Source organism: Emys orbicularis, chromosome 4 (genome assembly GCF_028017835.1).
Source record: "Emys orbicularis isolate rEmyOrb1 chromosome 4, rEmyOrb1.hap1, whole genome shotgun sequence".
NCBI classification, from domain to species: domain Eukaryota; kingdom Metazoa; phylum Chordata; order Testudines; family Emydidae; genus Emys; species Emys orbicularis.
Window position 1 is genome coordinate 140,241,274 of NC_088686.1, and position 14,785 is coordinate 140,256,058.

At 51.8% G+C, this 14,785-nt stretch overlaps 1 protein-coding gene across 1 annotated transcript in view; it reads right to left on the bottom strand.

Annotated features, from left to right (window-relative positions):
- Positions 1 to 1,849: 1,849 nt before the first annotated feature.
- The window catches only part of TFEB (transcription factor EB), a 49,416-nt gene continuing 36,480 nt past the window's right edge, over positions 1,850 to 14,785 (bottom strand). Inside the window, exons 2-9 of the mRNA XM_065402550.1 lie at positions 11,446 to 11,690; positions 11,085 to 11,339; positions 10,661 to 10,741; positions 8,582 to 8,702; positions 8,291 to 8,347; positions 7,047 to 7,122; positions 6,220 to 6,367; positions 1,850 to 4,347 (exon numbers count right to left, since the gene is read on the bottom strand). Coding sequence (XP_065258622.1) covers positions 3,904 to 4,347; positions 6,220 to 6,367; positions 7,047 to 7,122; positions 8,291 to 8,347; positions 8,582 to 8,702; positions 10,661 to 10,741; positions 11,085 to 11,339; positions 11,446 to 11,640 — 1,377 coding nt within the window. The 5' untranslated portion in view covers positions 11,641 to 11,690 and the 3' untranslated portion in view covers positions 1,850 to 3,903. The remainder of the gene's footprint in view (positions 4,348 to 6,219; positions 6,368 to 7,046; positions 7,123 to 8,290; positions 8,348 to 8,581; positions 8,703 to 10,660; positions 10,742 to 11,084; positions 11,340 to 11,445; positions 11,691 to 14,785) is intronic.

Below are 14,785 nucleotides of genomic sequence, written 5' to 3' on the forward strand. Positions count from 1 at the left end.
GTAAATATTTTGTGACGCTGGCTACAACAGCGCCATGCAAATGCATGTTCTCACTTTCAGGTGGCATTGTAAACAAGAAGCAGACAGCATTATCTTCTGCAAATGTAAACAAACTTGTTTGTCTGAGTGATTGGCTGAACGAGAAGTAGGACTGATTGGACTTGTAGGCTCTAAACTAAAGTTTTACATTGTTTTATTTTTGAATGCAGGGTATTTTTTGTACATAATTATATATTTGTAAGTTCAACTTTCATAATAAAGAGATTGCACCACAGTACTTGTATTTGGTGAATTGAAAAATACTATTTGTTTTTTACAGTGCAAATATTTGCAATAAAAAATAAATATCAAGTGAGCAGTGTACACTTTGTATTCTGTAACTGAAATCAATATATTTGAAAATGTGGAAAACATCCACAAATATTTAAAGAAACGATATTCTATTTTTAACAGCGCGATTAATTGCATGATTAATTGCGATTAATTTTTTTAATCACTTGACAACCCTAATCATTACTAAAGATTTCCCCATCTTCCCCTTAGGCTCTTACTGTAGAATACTGTCATCTTTTCTTTTAAATAAAAGTGATCCCCGCACCCCTCTTCCCCATCCCAATTCCCCTTGTGGCTGTGCCGACATCAACAGCACTGAGAAAGCAGAAAACAATTGAGCTACAAAGCTGTGCAAAGAAATTCTTCAGTGGTTTGGCTCTTTAGGCCAAAAACTATCTGAGGATAACGGGGGGGGGGGGGGGGGGGGGATTGACTCTTAGAAGCCAAAGAGCCCTGGCTAAGATTTTGGCAATCGTTACCAACGTACAATCCTCCTCCTGCTGCTTCACACCAGGGTGGCTGCCCCGTTACCCAGTCTCTGTGTGGGGGCCCAGATACAGGTTTACATTAAGGATCCAAAAGACACAGTATAAAGACCGATTTGCCTTCTGTCTGAAGAACCCCAGCTCAGAATTATGACGACGTAAATGAGGTCAGGAGACAGCGCTGGTCATGTTGAAGGAGTCCTCGATTCCATTCTCTTAATGGACCAAACTTTGTTTTGGTCAGGGATAGAAATATCCTCTTCCAATCAGCGAAAACATGGCTTGTGTTGCCAGAAACATGGAAGCAATTGGGGGCGAGGGGGAAGACAGAGAGCCACAATGAGGACACAGAAGAGACCTTTCCCAGAGTAGGATAACTCCTTGATGTTTGCTTTTGAGCTCAGCAGGGCTAATTTCCATGGTTTCTAGGATGCCACGCCCAGCGAGAGAGAACTCAACCTGAACATGAAGACACAGGAAGTCGAAGAGGGACTTGTTGGAGGGAAGAGGTTGTTTTAAACGTTCCCTGGCAATTCCTCGTCAAAGGGATATTGGTTCTGGGATCAACCTCAAGAAGGGGCAGCATGGGTTGGAGGGGCACCCACCTGAGAGATTTAGAACTCCAGTGTCCCCATATCACTGAGCTCCTCAGTTCTGCCCGAGAACCCTGTAGAACAGAGACCTTGTTCTCCTCCTCTTCAGAGCCAAGCTCATCGAGCAATGAACTCAGATTCCCCTCCACCCCATGTAACTTCCCCCAGCTTCTACCCCTGGCTGGCAGGGCCGGCTCCAGGCACCAGCGAAGAAAGCAGGTGCTTGGGGTGGCCAATGGAAAGGGGCAGCACGTCCGGCTCTTCGGCGGCAATTCGGCAGCGGGTCCCTTAGTCCCTCTTGGAGCGAAGGACCCGCCGCCGAATTGCCGCCGAAGAATGAAGCGGCACGGTAGAGCTGCCGCCGAAGTGCCGCCAATCGCGGCTTTATTTATTTATTTATTCCGCTTCATCGCTTGGGGCGGCAAAAAAGCTGGAGCCGGCCCTGCTGGCTGGGTTTGTGCTCTTTAAGGGCAGAAAAATTCCCTCCCATGGACATTTCAGCAGAAAGCATTTGGATCCAGGTCCCTTGACCTCATGTGGCCATCTTCCACGTGTTCGTGATGACACTGAACACACTGAGCCAAACCCAGAGGCCCCTTAACTCAGGCAAAACCTCCCACTGGCCCCAATGGGTGGCTTGCCTGAGTAAAGACTGAGAAAGAAAACAACTCAGTCAGGTCTTTCACTTATTTCACTGGGAGCAGAGGGCACTCAAAGCCTGCCAGGATTTGGCCCTCTGAGTGTTTTAACGGAAGAAGGGATCTAAGCTCACCCTGACGATAACTGAACCAGTTATTTAGGGTGCCTTCCATGAGCTTGATTTGCTAGGTTCAGGCACTGGGGATGCTGGATATGAGGGTCCCAACTTGGAGGTTTCAGTGTACAGGGGCACATGCAAACACCTTTTCCAGGTGTGGTTCATAGGGGAGGTTCCCACACACATATGCCCCCAGGTCTCAGGTTCAGATGCAGCCCAAAGATATACTCGGTAGTCGCAAGTCACTCAGGGCATGTCTACGGGTGCAGATGGGAGTGCGCCTCCCAGCTCAGGCAGGCGAACACATGCTCGCTCTGCTCCAGCTAGCGCACTAAAAACCACAATATAAATGGCACGGCCCAGGCAGCAATGCAGGCCAGCCTGAGTACAAGCCCGTCTCAACCCCTGGGTCGCGACGCAACCAGCACATTCCTGTTCTTAGCCTGTTAGTGTGAGCCCGGCTACCACGTATCTGCCTGGGCTGGGAGGCTCGCTCCAGCTAGGATGACCAGATGTCTTGATTTTATAAGGACAGTCCCGATATTCGGGGCTTTGTCTTAGATAGGCACCTATTACGCCCCACCCTGATTTTTCACACTCGTTCTCTGGTCACCCTATCCCAGCTGCAGTGTGAACACACCCTTAGGTGCATTTGAAAAAGCTGCCCAAGTGCTTTATAGTGCAAACTGGCTGGCACCAATAAGTGCGGGTGCAAAGCCAGAGCTGGTGTCTGGAAACATCAGTAAGGGTTTAGTTCCATACCAGGCGCACACTGATGGTTTTGACCAAATATCACTTGGAAGTTTCAAGATTCATCTGAACAGACTGAGAGGAAGCAGAGATGGGCCCAAACCGGCATCCCAACCCCCTACACGCTTTCGAGGGTTAGGAACCCACTTCCGAAGTTGGAGGCTGGGTCCCATCTCTAATGGGGTGGAAGTTGAGTGGGTCTCAATAGGTCCACTCTCAAAGCCGGTGCCTTTACAAACCCAGGTGACAAATAAATGAGACTGTTGCATCCAACTCCTGCTCCCGGCTTTGAAAGTGTCCCTCTGGTATCACTAAATAATTTGTTCAGATTACCCTCCTCCTCCTCCCCCCTGCAGCCTTCTTACCCAATGAGCCTTGAGAAACACACCTCCCCTACGCCGTGACGACCAGGGACACCACACCCTCCCTCAGGAAAGCTGCACATCCCTGCCCGAAAAGAGAAGGGGAAGCCCAACGCGGGAACACGGTACGAGGCAGCCTCTGCCGATGTCTTCAGGGCGATAGCGCCAGGGCTTGGGAAGACTTTGAGGGAACACGGGTTCATGTGGTAAAGCTTGGCTGGATGCACATTTGCAGCAAGGCGCTCTGAGCGACAAGCCCCCTGTTAGCCTCCACCAGGACTCGAAGTCGCCTTCTCATACCTGACAGCCCGGCTTCCAGCCTCCACTCCTGCACTGCGTGTGGCTTGTGGGAAGTTCAGCTGAAAGGCAAGGCAGCTGGGCTGTAAATCTAGGGTCATTCGAAGCCAGGGAGCTCCGCTTAGTTAATGGCAAAGCAAGAAAGTTTGCAGATCAAGTTGTAGCAACAAGGGTCTGACTTTCCCAGTGACTGTGACAACGCTTGCATAGAGAAATGTATTTCTATGTAGGCTCAAGTGTGGGCTGGGGTCCTCTTGGGTGGGGGCGTGTCTTCACCGACAAGCCTCACTCCTCGTCCTTTTCCCCAGGCTCCGAGCGGCTCCTTGTCACAGCATGTCAGCATCCTCCATGCTGAAGCTGCTCCTGCGACTGCTGGCCTTTGAGGCCTCGGGGGACATGGCGGAGAACAAGGGGTCAGAAGCCAGAGGTAACATGGTGTCCTCCATCAGCATCAAGTCCAGCTCCTTCTTGGATAAAGAGGGGAAAGAGACATGGTGGCTGGGGTCCAGCTGGTCACGGAACCCTCTGGAGCCATCATCAAAGCTCAGGCCGTGGGTAAAGTCCAGCTGGTAGGGAGATGGAGGCAGCAGCGGCAGGGGTGGCTGTTGCTGCGTCTCCTGATCTGGAGGTAGCTGGGGCTGCTGAGGCTCCATCGACCCGTCCTCTCCGGTCACTTCTTGCTTCACGACCTGCTGAACTAGTTCTGCCACGTTCACGCCAGAGGGCGAGGAGGCGGGCAGCCCATGGAGGCGTGCCTGCATCTCCAACTCCTGTAGGACAGAGAACACAAGCCAGGAGTCCTTACTAGGGGCACCAACGACACAACAGGGAGCGGGAGGGAGCCACTAACTGCTCTGTGGGGAACCCTCCCCCAGCCAGAGAGCTGAACTGACACAATCTGGCAGCCAGGCATAATGGGTGAAAGGTACCACTGTCACATTAAGGACCGCAGGGTTTACAAAGCTGCTAGTGCGGATGCTACAGGCCAAGACTGTCTGAAGCGACTAATGATTTTGGGCCCCCAACTTGAGACCCCTTCAAGGGGCCTGATTTTCAGACAGGGCTGACCACCTGACCCCTCTGAAAATCAGGACCGTTTCAGATGTCTTAAGTCAGGCACTTTTGACCACCTTCGCCTTGGCCACCACCCACTCCAAGTACGGCAAATAAGACCCATGGCTCCCTGAACCACTAACAGCATTTTTGTGGTTACTCCCACCTCTTCCCATTGCCACTAAGCGTGGCTCACTTCAAATCCTCGAGCTGCACCACCCCTTTCAAATATCCCTCTCAGGGGACTGAACTGGTGACAAGGCCAGATGGAAAAGGCAGACAGCTGGGGACCTTGGAGAGGGGTGAAGAGATTCCAAGAGAGACAGCAGAAGGGAAAGATGGCAAACTACACAAAGAGAGGGGGAGTGGAAGGGGATGCCCGGGGAAAGAGAGAAGGAGGAAGAGGCAAAGAAGAAGACAGTACTTCAAACTTTAACCTATAAAGTCCCCAGTCCCTGCCAGGTTTGCTGTTTCATAGGCTGAATTCCAGTGGTCGGCGACCCAAGGATAAGGTGAGGCAGACATTGTGGGCTCAGTGCTTTAGTGCAAGCAGGCTACTCGCTACTCTACATGAAATCTCCGGGTAAAGCTGGCGCCAGCATCCCCACCTGGTACCATAAACCCTAGGTCAACCTGGCGGCCTAGTGAGCCTCCTAAATCCATACCGAGGCTCCTTAAAAACCTCTCTTTAGGTGCCCAGAGATGGATTTGGAGCCTGCCATTAGCAAACAGGTTTGAAAGGGTTAGCCCAAGTGCCACAGCCCGGGAAGCACAGGCCACCCCACGGCAGGAACAGCTACGAACACGGCAAGCCTGGCTCCCACGCGAATGCCACGAGCGTTCCTTGTGCTGAATGGAACCTCTCCCAAACTAGCTCGTCCCTGTCACTGGTGGGCTGCAAGCCAAGGGCCTGGCCTGCAAAGCAGCACTCAAGTCAGTCACAAGACAGGAGCAGCCCCCTACCACACCTGAATGTCTGCAGTAAGTGAGCTGTGCAAACAGCATTGCCAGGGGCCTGATGCAAAGCCCACCGAAGTCAGTGGGAACCTAGCCAGTGACTTCACTAGCTTTGGCTCAGCGTGTGCATGGAGCATCTCAAAGGGACAGAAACAAATCTCAGGTGATGCCAGCGTGAGTCTGGACGGACTCCATTTAGGTCAATGAAGATGCTCCAATTTCAGGGCCTTAAGGGAGAACAGAATCTGGCCCAGACCCACTGTGAAGGGGCAAGAACAAGATTGGAGCGCCTGAAGGTGTTTTAGGTCTACACCAAGAGAAGAAAAAAAAACTGTGGCACCTAGTCTTCAAGTCTGGGTCAACTGAGTCAGGCTCGTGGAGCTAAAGACAGCAGCGTAGGCCAGGCCGGAGCCTGCCCTCCAACGCCCTTTCCTGCACAGGGCTTCAGAGCCCGGGCTCCAGCCCAAGACTGCATGGCTACACTACAATTTTTAGCATGCAGCTCTAGCCACGTGAGCCCAAGTCAACTGACCTAGGTGACCCGTGGCCGTGCCGTGGGTCTCTTATTACAGTGAGGAAGTACCCTCAGGCTGGTTAGAACAGGGAGGGACGGGGGGGAGATAGGAACCCACCTGGATACGGATCAGTAACTGCTTATTCGTCATTTCCAGACGCCGAGAGTGATTCTCCAGATCCCGCGACCTCTGCAGGTCCTTCTGCATCCTCCTGATGTAATCAACCGAGGCCTTCAGGATCGTCCCTTTGTTCCAGCGAACATCCCTGGGGTACAACATGGGAGAAGTCATTACAGTCTGTGCTGTCAGCTCCTTCTAACCAGCTCCAAGGCCCGGACAAGTTCTGCAGAGCACTGCTGTACTGAAATGCGCCTCTGCAAATGTAATGCCCTGAATTACCATCCTGGACACACTGATGTAGGGAATGGCACTGGCCTGGGTCAATATACACAAGCCATTATCCCAGTCTCTGAAAACACCAAGCACGAGACTCCTAGGAAATTCGATGTGGGACCAGACACTGACACCTGACCGGCCAGTATCAAAGCAGTTGCCCAGCTGGAAGATCAGATGAAGGAATGAAAATTCTCAGTGTGTGAAACAGAATCTGACTCGGCACTGGAACAAGCTGTTACTAGGAAACAGCAGACAATCATCTACATCTAGTCCATCCCCTGGCCAGGGCCAGCTTGATCTCCACCGTAAATCCTCAGGTGCCTTGTCCAGTTAAGTTATACATGTCAAACAACGGGACCCCCACTGTTTCTCTGGGATGAACATTCAACAGTTGCCATTAGGAAGTTTTCTCCTGATCTACAGAATAAGTTTCATCCCCCAGGGCCACACCATTTGGACTATCCTTAATAATTCCTCTGCCACGCACCACCAAATCCACATGGGATATCTAAGACAAAGCGACTTGTACTGCTTGCAGTGATACTTACAGATCATTGGCTTTTGGGATCAGCATTCCGAGTTCTTTGATGCGATCATTGATGTTAAACCTTCGTCTCCTTTCAACTAAAGAGAGGGAACAGAAAGAGAGATGGAAACTGACCCAGGTTTAGGAATTTGGGACCAGCTTCAACGCTCTGCTGTTTGTACCACACTCAGCCCCCCACTGTCCCCAGCCTGGATTATGGGAATCACCAAGTTCCCCAGAGAGATTCTCGTCCCTTGTTCTCCTCACCCAGCTTTGGGCAAAGGGACTAGGAGAGCTATTCAGAAGCTGGTTTGTCCCTGTCACCCAAACATGCATCCTTCAATTCTGGAGGACTGCAGTTTACATGTGATCGATTCCATGGGCACAGGGCAGTCAGAGGTGGGGTGGCAAAGGTCTAGATGGGGAAACATTCAGTGGGTGAGGGATGGTATAGAGAGGAGGGTGGGTTGCAAGAGACGTTGGGAAAGGTGGGGCCGTGTAGAGCCACATTGGATGGGATAGAAGTGGTTGAGGGTAGCATGTGGTGTCATAGGAGGTCCTGGGTATGACAAGGGGGCTCGGAGGTGGGGTGGAAGAGATTTAGGGTGCTATTTAGCATAGGAAACCATTGAGACCAAGAGCTTAGCACTATTCAAACAAAGGAAGAGACATTTCTATGGAGAAAGAGAATATTAGAGTTACATTAGACATGGTACCAATATCTATGGGATACAAACCATCATATTTCAGGGCACAAGCCAATAATGAGGGCCTGACAGTGCTCATGAAGAAACTTCCCCCAAAACAGGTTATCCCATAACTGTCCAGAAGAGACTGTCTCATCTTACTTCGATTGTAAGACCTTTGTGGCAAGAACTGTCTCTTTGTTCTGTATGTACAGCCCCTAGCGTAATGGGGGCTTGGTCCATGACTGGGGACCTGAGGCACTACTGCAATAAAAATAAAATAATCACAATAATGGGGTTTCTTATACTTTCCTCTGAAACATCTGGGGCTGGCCATTGTCAGCCAGGGTACTGGGTTAGATAGAGCCCTGCTCGGGGGATGCTGTGGGGATCCCTATACGCCATGCACGAGAGGTGCTAGGTGGAATGGGCTGTTCAGACAGATGAGTAGGATGAAGGTAGAGTGAAAGGGAAACCAGCGATACAGACAGAGGGGCCTCCAGGAAAAGAATGGGGGTTGGGCTGAAGGAAACTAGGGCAGGAGACCCAGCCTTGCAGCTAGAATGAACCATCCACTCACTCAGGTTGTGATTGTCCTTCTTCTGACGCTCTTTAGCCAAGGCACGGTTCTCGGCATCTACAAGACAGACCCAAGAGGTCACACCACACTTGTTACAAAGCTGTGTTTTCTCACCACCTCTCCCAGCATCACTCAGTACCTAACGTCAAACAGGGTGGGCAGGATTCTGTTTGACCCTCACCCCACGTAACCCTCGCCACCATCAGTGGCACGAGCATTGACGCAGGATTTGGCCCGATCTGACAGACACGGACGCACACATAGGCTGCAGTCAGAACTCACATGCGTTACCTGTCAGGTCTCTCTTCTGAGTGAGGTCAGCGGGGCAGGAACTGCTGGTGACAGCCACCAGGGAGGCCGTCAGCTGGGGGTCACCACTATATACATTCATGTGACTGCTGGACATTGGAAGCTGAAAAACAAGGGAGCACGGGACTAGTATGGTTCTCGTCCTCCTCCTGGACGAGCGGGAGATGGGATCAGGGAGCTAGAAAGCTGGCTCAGGGCTGGCTCTCCGGGAAGATTCCAAATCATAAGGCCTAGCGTGAAGGCACCACAATCTAGGGGCTGCATGCCACTGGGAGCTGGAAACTCCCGATTTCTACTCCCTGCTCTGCGGGACCTTAGGCGAGTCACTTCACCACTCCGTGCCTCGGTTTCCCTATGTGCAAAATGAGACCAAGGCTACTGACCTAATTCACGAGGGGCAGGGTGGTGATGACTCAGACACGGAATCCATCAGGCTGAGATTTTCTAAGGGAGGTATTGACTGTCACTGGGCGCTAGGCACTAACTCCCTTAAACCCCACTGAAAACCCCAGCTAGAAACATTTACAAAGCCTTAAGTTGCCTCACTGCTGCATGATACGTTTTCACGGTGGGACGCTAGGTGACGGAAAGGGATGTTAAAAATCAATCAATCAATCTTCACCTTCTATGGTGCCTTCCATCCAAGGACAGGATCTCAAAACATAATCAAGAAAGCCTCACCAGGCACCCTGGGAGTTAGGTATCCTTAGCCCTATTTTACAGATGGCAACACTGAGAGGTAAATGGACTCGCCCATGGACATGCAGTGGCTGAATCAAGAACTGAAACCAAGACTCCCGGTTCCCCTGCTCTAACCACCAGACTGTGATCCTCACAGTCAGGCCGGAAGTTCAAGTGGTAGCAGCCAGTGCAGGGAATGCAGGCCTCAAACCCTGCTGAGTTTGCACGATGGGGGACAGTCACGGTTGCACAAAACAGAATCTGGGTTTTTTTAAATCAAGACCAGAAATCTTTAAAAAAAAAAAAAAAAAATCAGGCGTCAGCTCCTGCACAAGAAATGGTTGAGATAAAAGGAACAGCTGGGCGAGGTTCTAGAGCGGTCGTAGAGGACATCAGACTAGATGATTACAATGGTCCCTTCTGGGCTTAGAATCTATTAAGCCCTCCCAGCCCTTTGGGGCTCATTTAAAAGCAGGAGCCTAAGGAAAGGGCTCATGGAGTCTCATAGCAGTCAGTCGTGCTACTGCACAGCTTTCCCCTCCCCCAGCCCACACACAGCAATGCCAACCTGATGTTTACTGTCTCTAGGTCAGGCTGCAGCCAGCTCAGACTAGCACTTGTTGCTGACTTACTCGGCAATAATAATCACTACAACTCCAGGGGCTGGGCAGGGGGAGAGAGGCTCAGTCAGTTTGTACACACCACGACGCATGATTTCCCACTGCCTGCCGGGCGCTGGGCCAGGCAAAAGCCATCACTGACATACAGAGAGTGTGCAGCAAAATCCCAGGCTGCAGCCTTGACAGTTAGTAGCAGCAATCGATGCAGGGACACCCCAGTTGCCACATTCTCAGTACCAGCCGAGCTCCGCTCAGGGCAGGAATTGAGGGGGCAGGGTGGTAAAGGCGGCTTCATGCCTCCGGTGAGCCTCCCTATATTTTGAGCCCGGCCAAAAGCCTGTCTGGCCCCCAGTGTGAGTTAGAGCAGCCACTGAGGCTGCTCTAGCTTACTCTCTGCTCCCCACAGCCCCGCGGGGTTGGCCTGGCAGCTGAGAATAGCAAGAGCACAGCAGTGCTCCGTCCACGCCCCCTGTGCCAGGTCTGCTAGACTGCACTAGTGTACAGCGGTTACCCTGGCTCTCAGCCACCAAGAGAAGGGGCAGAGAGCCACAGACAATCCGTCCCAGAGGGTATGGGTAGCAGAGTCACCACTCTCCCTGGAGGGTCCCTTGCAGCTACCCTTTAGCTGGAAGAGCTCAGTCTCCCCTAACCTAGAGCACATATACTCTAATTGTTCCCTAGCCAGCACATGTCAAATGCAGGCTCCTCCCCTCCCTCCAGAGTCAGGATAACCGTCCGGAAGTCAATCAGAGACACTCACGGTGTTGGGCATGTGCATTTCCGGGTTAATATAGCCCAAAACGTCATCCAGACGCATGATGTCATCAATGACCTCGTCTATCTGGAAGAGAAAGTTGCATTCTGATAGAGCACACGGCTGGAGGTGCGGGGTCACCGGGCGAAAACGAAGAGACAGCTGAGGGTTTCCTCAGTTCGGTGGTTTCATTTTTGATGCTATGTGCTACCTTGTCCATGAAATGCGCTACATGCTAGCTAGGTATTTATATCTTATGTCCCACCACGCCTCCTGCTGGGAAATCCCAGCTCTCCGCTCTGCTCCTTATAGCGCCTCCTGCTGAGAGAAGCCAGGACTGGAGAGACACTGATCACATGCCACTTTTAAATCCTTCCCTTCCTCTCCCCTAGTCATCTTGGTGCTCTATAAACCCAAGCCATTTCCTTACCTCCCTCTCCGGGTTGGAGCTGATGTTGAGCATGGCCATGGGGCTGTTGGGGGCGCTGTTGCCGGCTGAAGAGGACATGACATGGCCGGGCCTGACGCCCGGCGAGGCGGCAGGGGGAGGCTTCGGAGAGTGCCGGATAGGACTGATGTGAGCAGCAAACTTGTTCCCGTAGGTTTCAGAGATATACTCCTGGACCTTCTTGTCCCGTGACTTCTGCAGATGATACGTGGTGGGGTTCTCCAGGTACGACTGAACCTAAAAATCCACACACCCCCCAGGCAGGGGAAAACAATTAGAGCTCTCAACAAGGCCAAGACTCTCCCCCCCAGGAGAGAAGGAAACAAACTAATCTGCACTGTACCTTTAAGACCTCTCCCGGCACGGACGGTGGGGATTGGAATTGGACTGGAGTGTTGATGGCAGGCGTGGGGGCCAGCGGCATCTGCTGCTGCTGCATATAATGCATCACCGCCTGCTGCTGCATACGCTCCCTCTGCTCCTCCTGCTGCGCTTGCTCCCGCATAAGCTGCATCCGCAGGCCGATACGCGACGCCATGGCGCACGTGTGGGGCAGGTCACAGCTCTTCCCAAGGCACAAAGGAATTGCTGAGAGAGAGAGAGAAAGAAACGGGATGTGTTGGACCATAGCAAAGGCTGCGATAGGATTAAATCAAGCCCAAGGGATCCGGCTCTAATGGCAGTGCTCTTGGGTTGTGCCCGTCATCTAGATATCTCAAAGTGCTTCATGTAGGGAGGGTCAGTAATGTTATCCCCGTTTTACAGATGGGGAAACTGAGGCACAGGGCAGCAAAGGAGCTTGCCCATGGCCACCCAGAATATTTCTCTGTATGACAGCTGCATCCACAGCCAAGTGACCTCTACCACCAGTGGCATCCCAGCCAAGATCAGGGCCCCAGTGTCCCATAAGGACTGCAAGACTAGTCCTACTAAGGGAGCGCCAGCCTGTGACTATTACCTGAGGGATCATTCTAAAAAGCGCGATATAAGGGTTAACTATGAGGACGTTAGGTGCTGTACATACACGTAATAAAGCCTCTGCCCGGAAGAGCTTACAATCGAAATACATGAGGCAAAGGAAAGAAGGATTATTATCCCTGCTTTATACCTGGAGAACTGCAGCACAGAGAGGCTGAATGACCTGCAGGCAGCCTGTGGTAGTGCAGGGAACTGAACCGCGGGAAGTCAGTTCTCTAACCAGTGTGTCAAACTGCCTCCCAGACTCAGGAAAAGACCCTCTGACTCCCAGTCAACACCGAGCAGAACAGAGCTTCGATCTTTGGGCCCCAGCACAAATAAACAGCCATGGCAATAAACCAACCCCCAAAAGAGGGATACACAAAAAAGCCATCCACTGTTTCCCGTGACAGCTTCAAAAATTGTCCTTCGGTTTGTAAAATCCTGGGGTTTAAAAAAAACACAAAAAACCAACACTAAACTTGGGGCCAAAATCATCATCTTTCCACCTTCGACCACTGATCTGGAATGACCCACTGAAGGCGCTCGGAATAAATAATAATCCCTAGCTCTTATCTGGCGCTTTTCATCAGGAGAGCTCAAAGCACTTTATAAAGGAGGTCACTGAACAGATGGGGAAACTGAGGCACGGGGCAAGGACGAGACTTTGCCCAAACTCACCCAACAGACCAGCGGTAGAGTTGGAAATAGAACCAAGTCTCCTGAGTCCTAGTCCAGTGCTCTATCCACTAGGCCATGGTGCACGCTCCCCATTCATTGACCCAAACCCCTTTCCCAAGGGATGCTGCCATATCAAGGGACCAAAGGCACAACCCTCTGCTAGGGAAGGGGGGAAGACGAGTTTCCAGTGATTCAGGCCTGATGTTCTCCACCTCCCAGACCTCAGTAGGCCATCTTCTGCTGAGGGATTGGAAATTCAGCCAAGATTTTCAAAAACAGGGGTCTAAAATGCGGTGCCCTGGTCGATATTTCGGCACCTAGATAAGCGAGGCCTGATTTTCAGAAATGCCAGGCACCAGAATATCCTGTGGGCATAGCAGCTGAACACAGCCACATATCTAAGTAGGCGCCAAGGAGCCTCAGTTCAGGCCCCTCCATTTCTTTTCAATCTTGGCCTTCGTCTCTCTAGTCCCACTGTGCCTGGACTCGCTGCTGTCCCTGCTCTGGGAGAGGAAATGATTCAGGCCTGGACCCTGCGTGTACTCGGATGCCAGGCTCTTTCATGACAAAGTCACTTTGCCTTGCTGTCAAACACGGGCCAGTTGGCAGAAGAAGGGGAGAGAGCTCCTAATCAGAGCCATTGCCTGATAGGAGGGAGAGAAAGTGGGTGGGTGAAGAAAACCAGCAATGCGTGGAATCCTTGCAGTGAGGCGAATCCAGACCCCAGCACTCACTGATCTTTTTGTGCTGGTTTCTCCTGGAAGCTGGAAATCGATGCCCTGGATTGAGGCACTTCCCAGCTCTGAGACAAGGGACCAGTCAGGGTTCCAGATATTCTGCCACCCACCCAGACCCAAGACTGCCTCTTATTTCCATGGAGAGCTTCCAGGTGATGTCTCTACTGCTACAAGAGAAACCCAAGGGCCAGGAACCCAGCTGTGGGTGGGGGTGGGGGGTGGGAGCACAAAGGGAAAGACAAGAGAATAGGCCAGAGAGAGAAGAAAGAGGGTAATAGCCAGTTAGTTATTCCTGGATTTCAAGGGAAATCCCATTGATGTGCTGCTGGTGGGACTCAAAAGAAAGATATGTGAGGAGAAAGAACATGAAAAAGGGAAAGACAGCCAGAGAGAGAAAGAGGAAGAAAGAAAAGAGCCTTCCACGGGAAGTGGAATGACACAGTTTGACTGTCTCTTAGTTGACCTAGCATGACCCACACCCAGTCTCCCTTGTCCCCTAAACCTAGAGGTGCTCCCCATAGCATGGTGGTGGGGAGACTGTCAGGAGTAATTAAACTCAAAGCCAGAGTGAAACCTTAACCCTCGAACAATGCAAACAATGCCCCTTCTGTCCCACGAGCCTGCACGCAAGAGTCTGGAGGCGAGAGAGGCAGCACGAGGCGACGGAGAGCGACGCAGCCAGACACAGACAGAGCTCTTGTTTGTCCATACAAAGGGGATGGGAGTCCATTCAGGTGCAGTGAAGCAGTGCTAAAGAAGCCTGCAGAGACGAGAGGGCTCCAGAGGGAGCCGCCCTACCTGAGCCATAACTGAGTATTACTGACTCATCCATCCTGCGAGGTAGGTACAGCTCAGTGTCATTACCCCCATTTTCCAGATGGGGACAGGGAGTCAGTGGGAACAGAACCCAGGAGTCCTGACTTGGGACCGTCTGCTCTACCCACTAGATAAGAGTCGCCCAAATGGTGGGTCGCGGGAAGGTTCTAAGTGGGTCACCACATCCAGGGCCGGATTAACCCATCACGGGGCCCTTGCCTAAGCAAACACACCCTTCCTTCTGTCTCGGGCCAGGGGGAGTTCCTGGAGGGGTGGGGGTGAGCCCACCATGAGCCCGGAGCTTGGCCTGGCCCTGCGGGACAGGAGCTGCTGGGTCAGTGCAGGCACGGCTCACTGGGGTTAGGGTTGCGGTGCCGGGGCGGAGTGTGCTTATATGTAATGATGGGTCGCAAAAACAAAATAAAAGTAAGACAAAATGCAGTTGGTGAGTCACCTTAGGAAAAGTTTGAGAACAAATCCACTAAACCACCT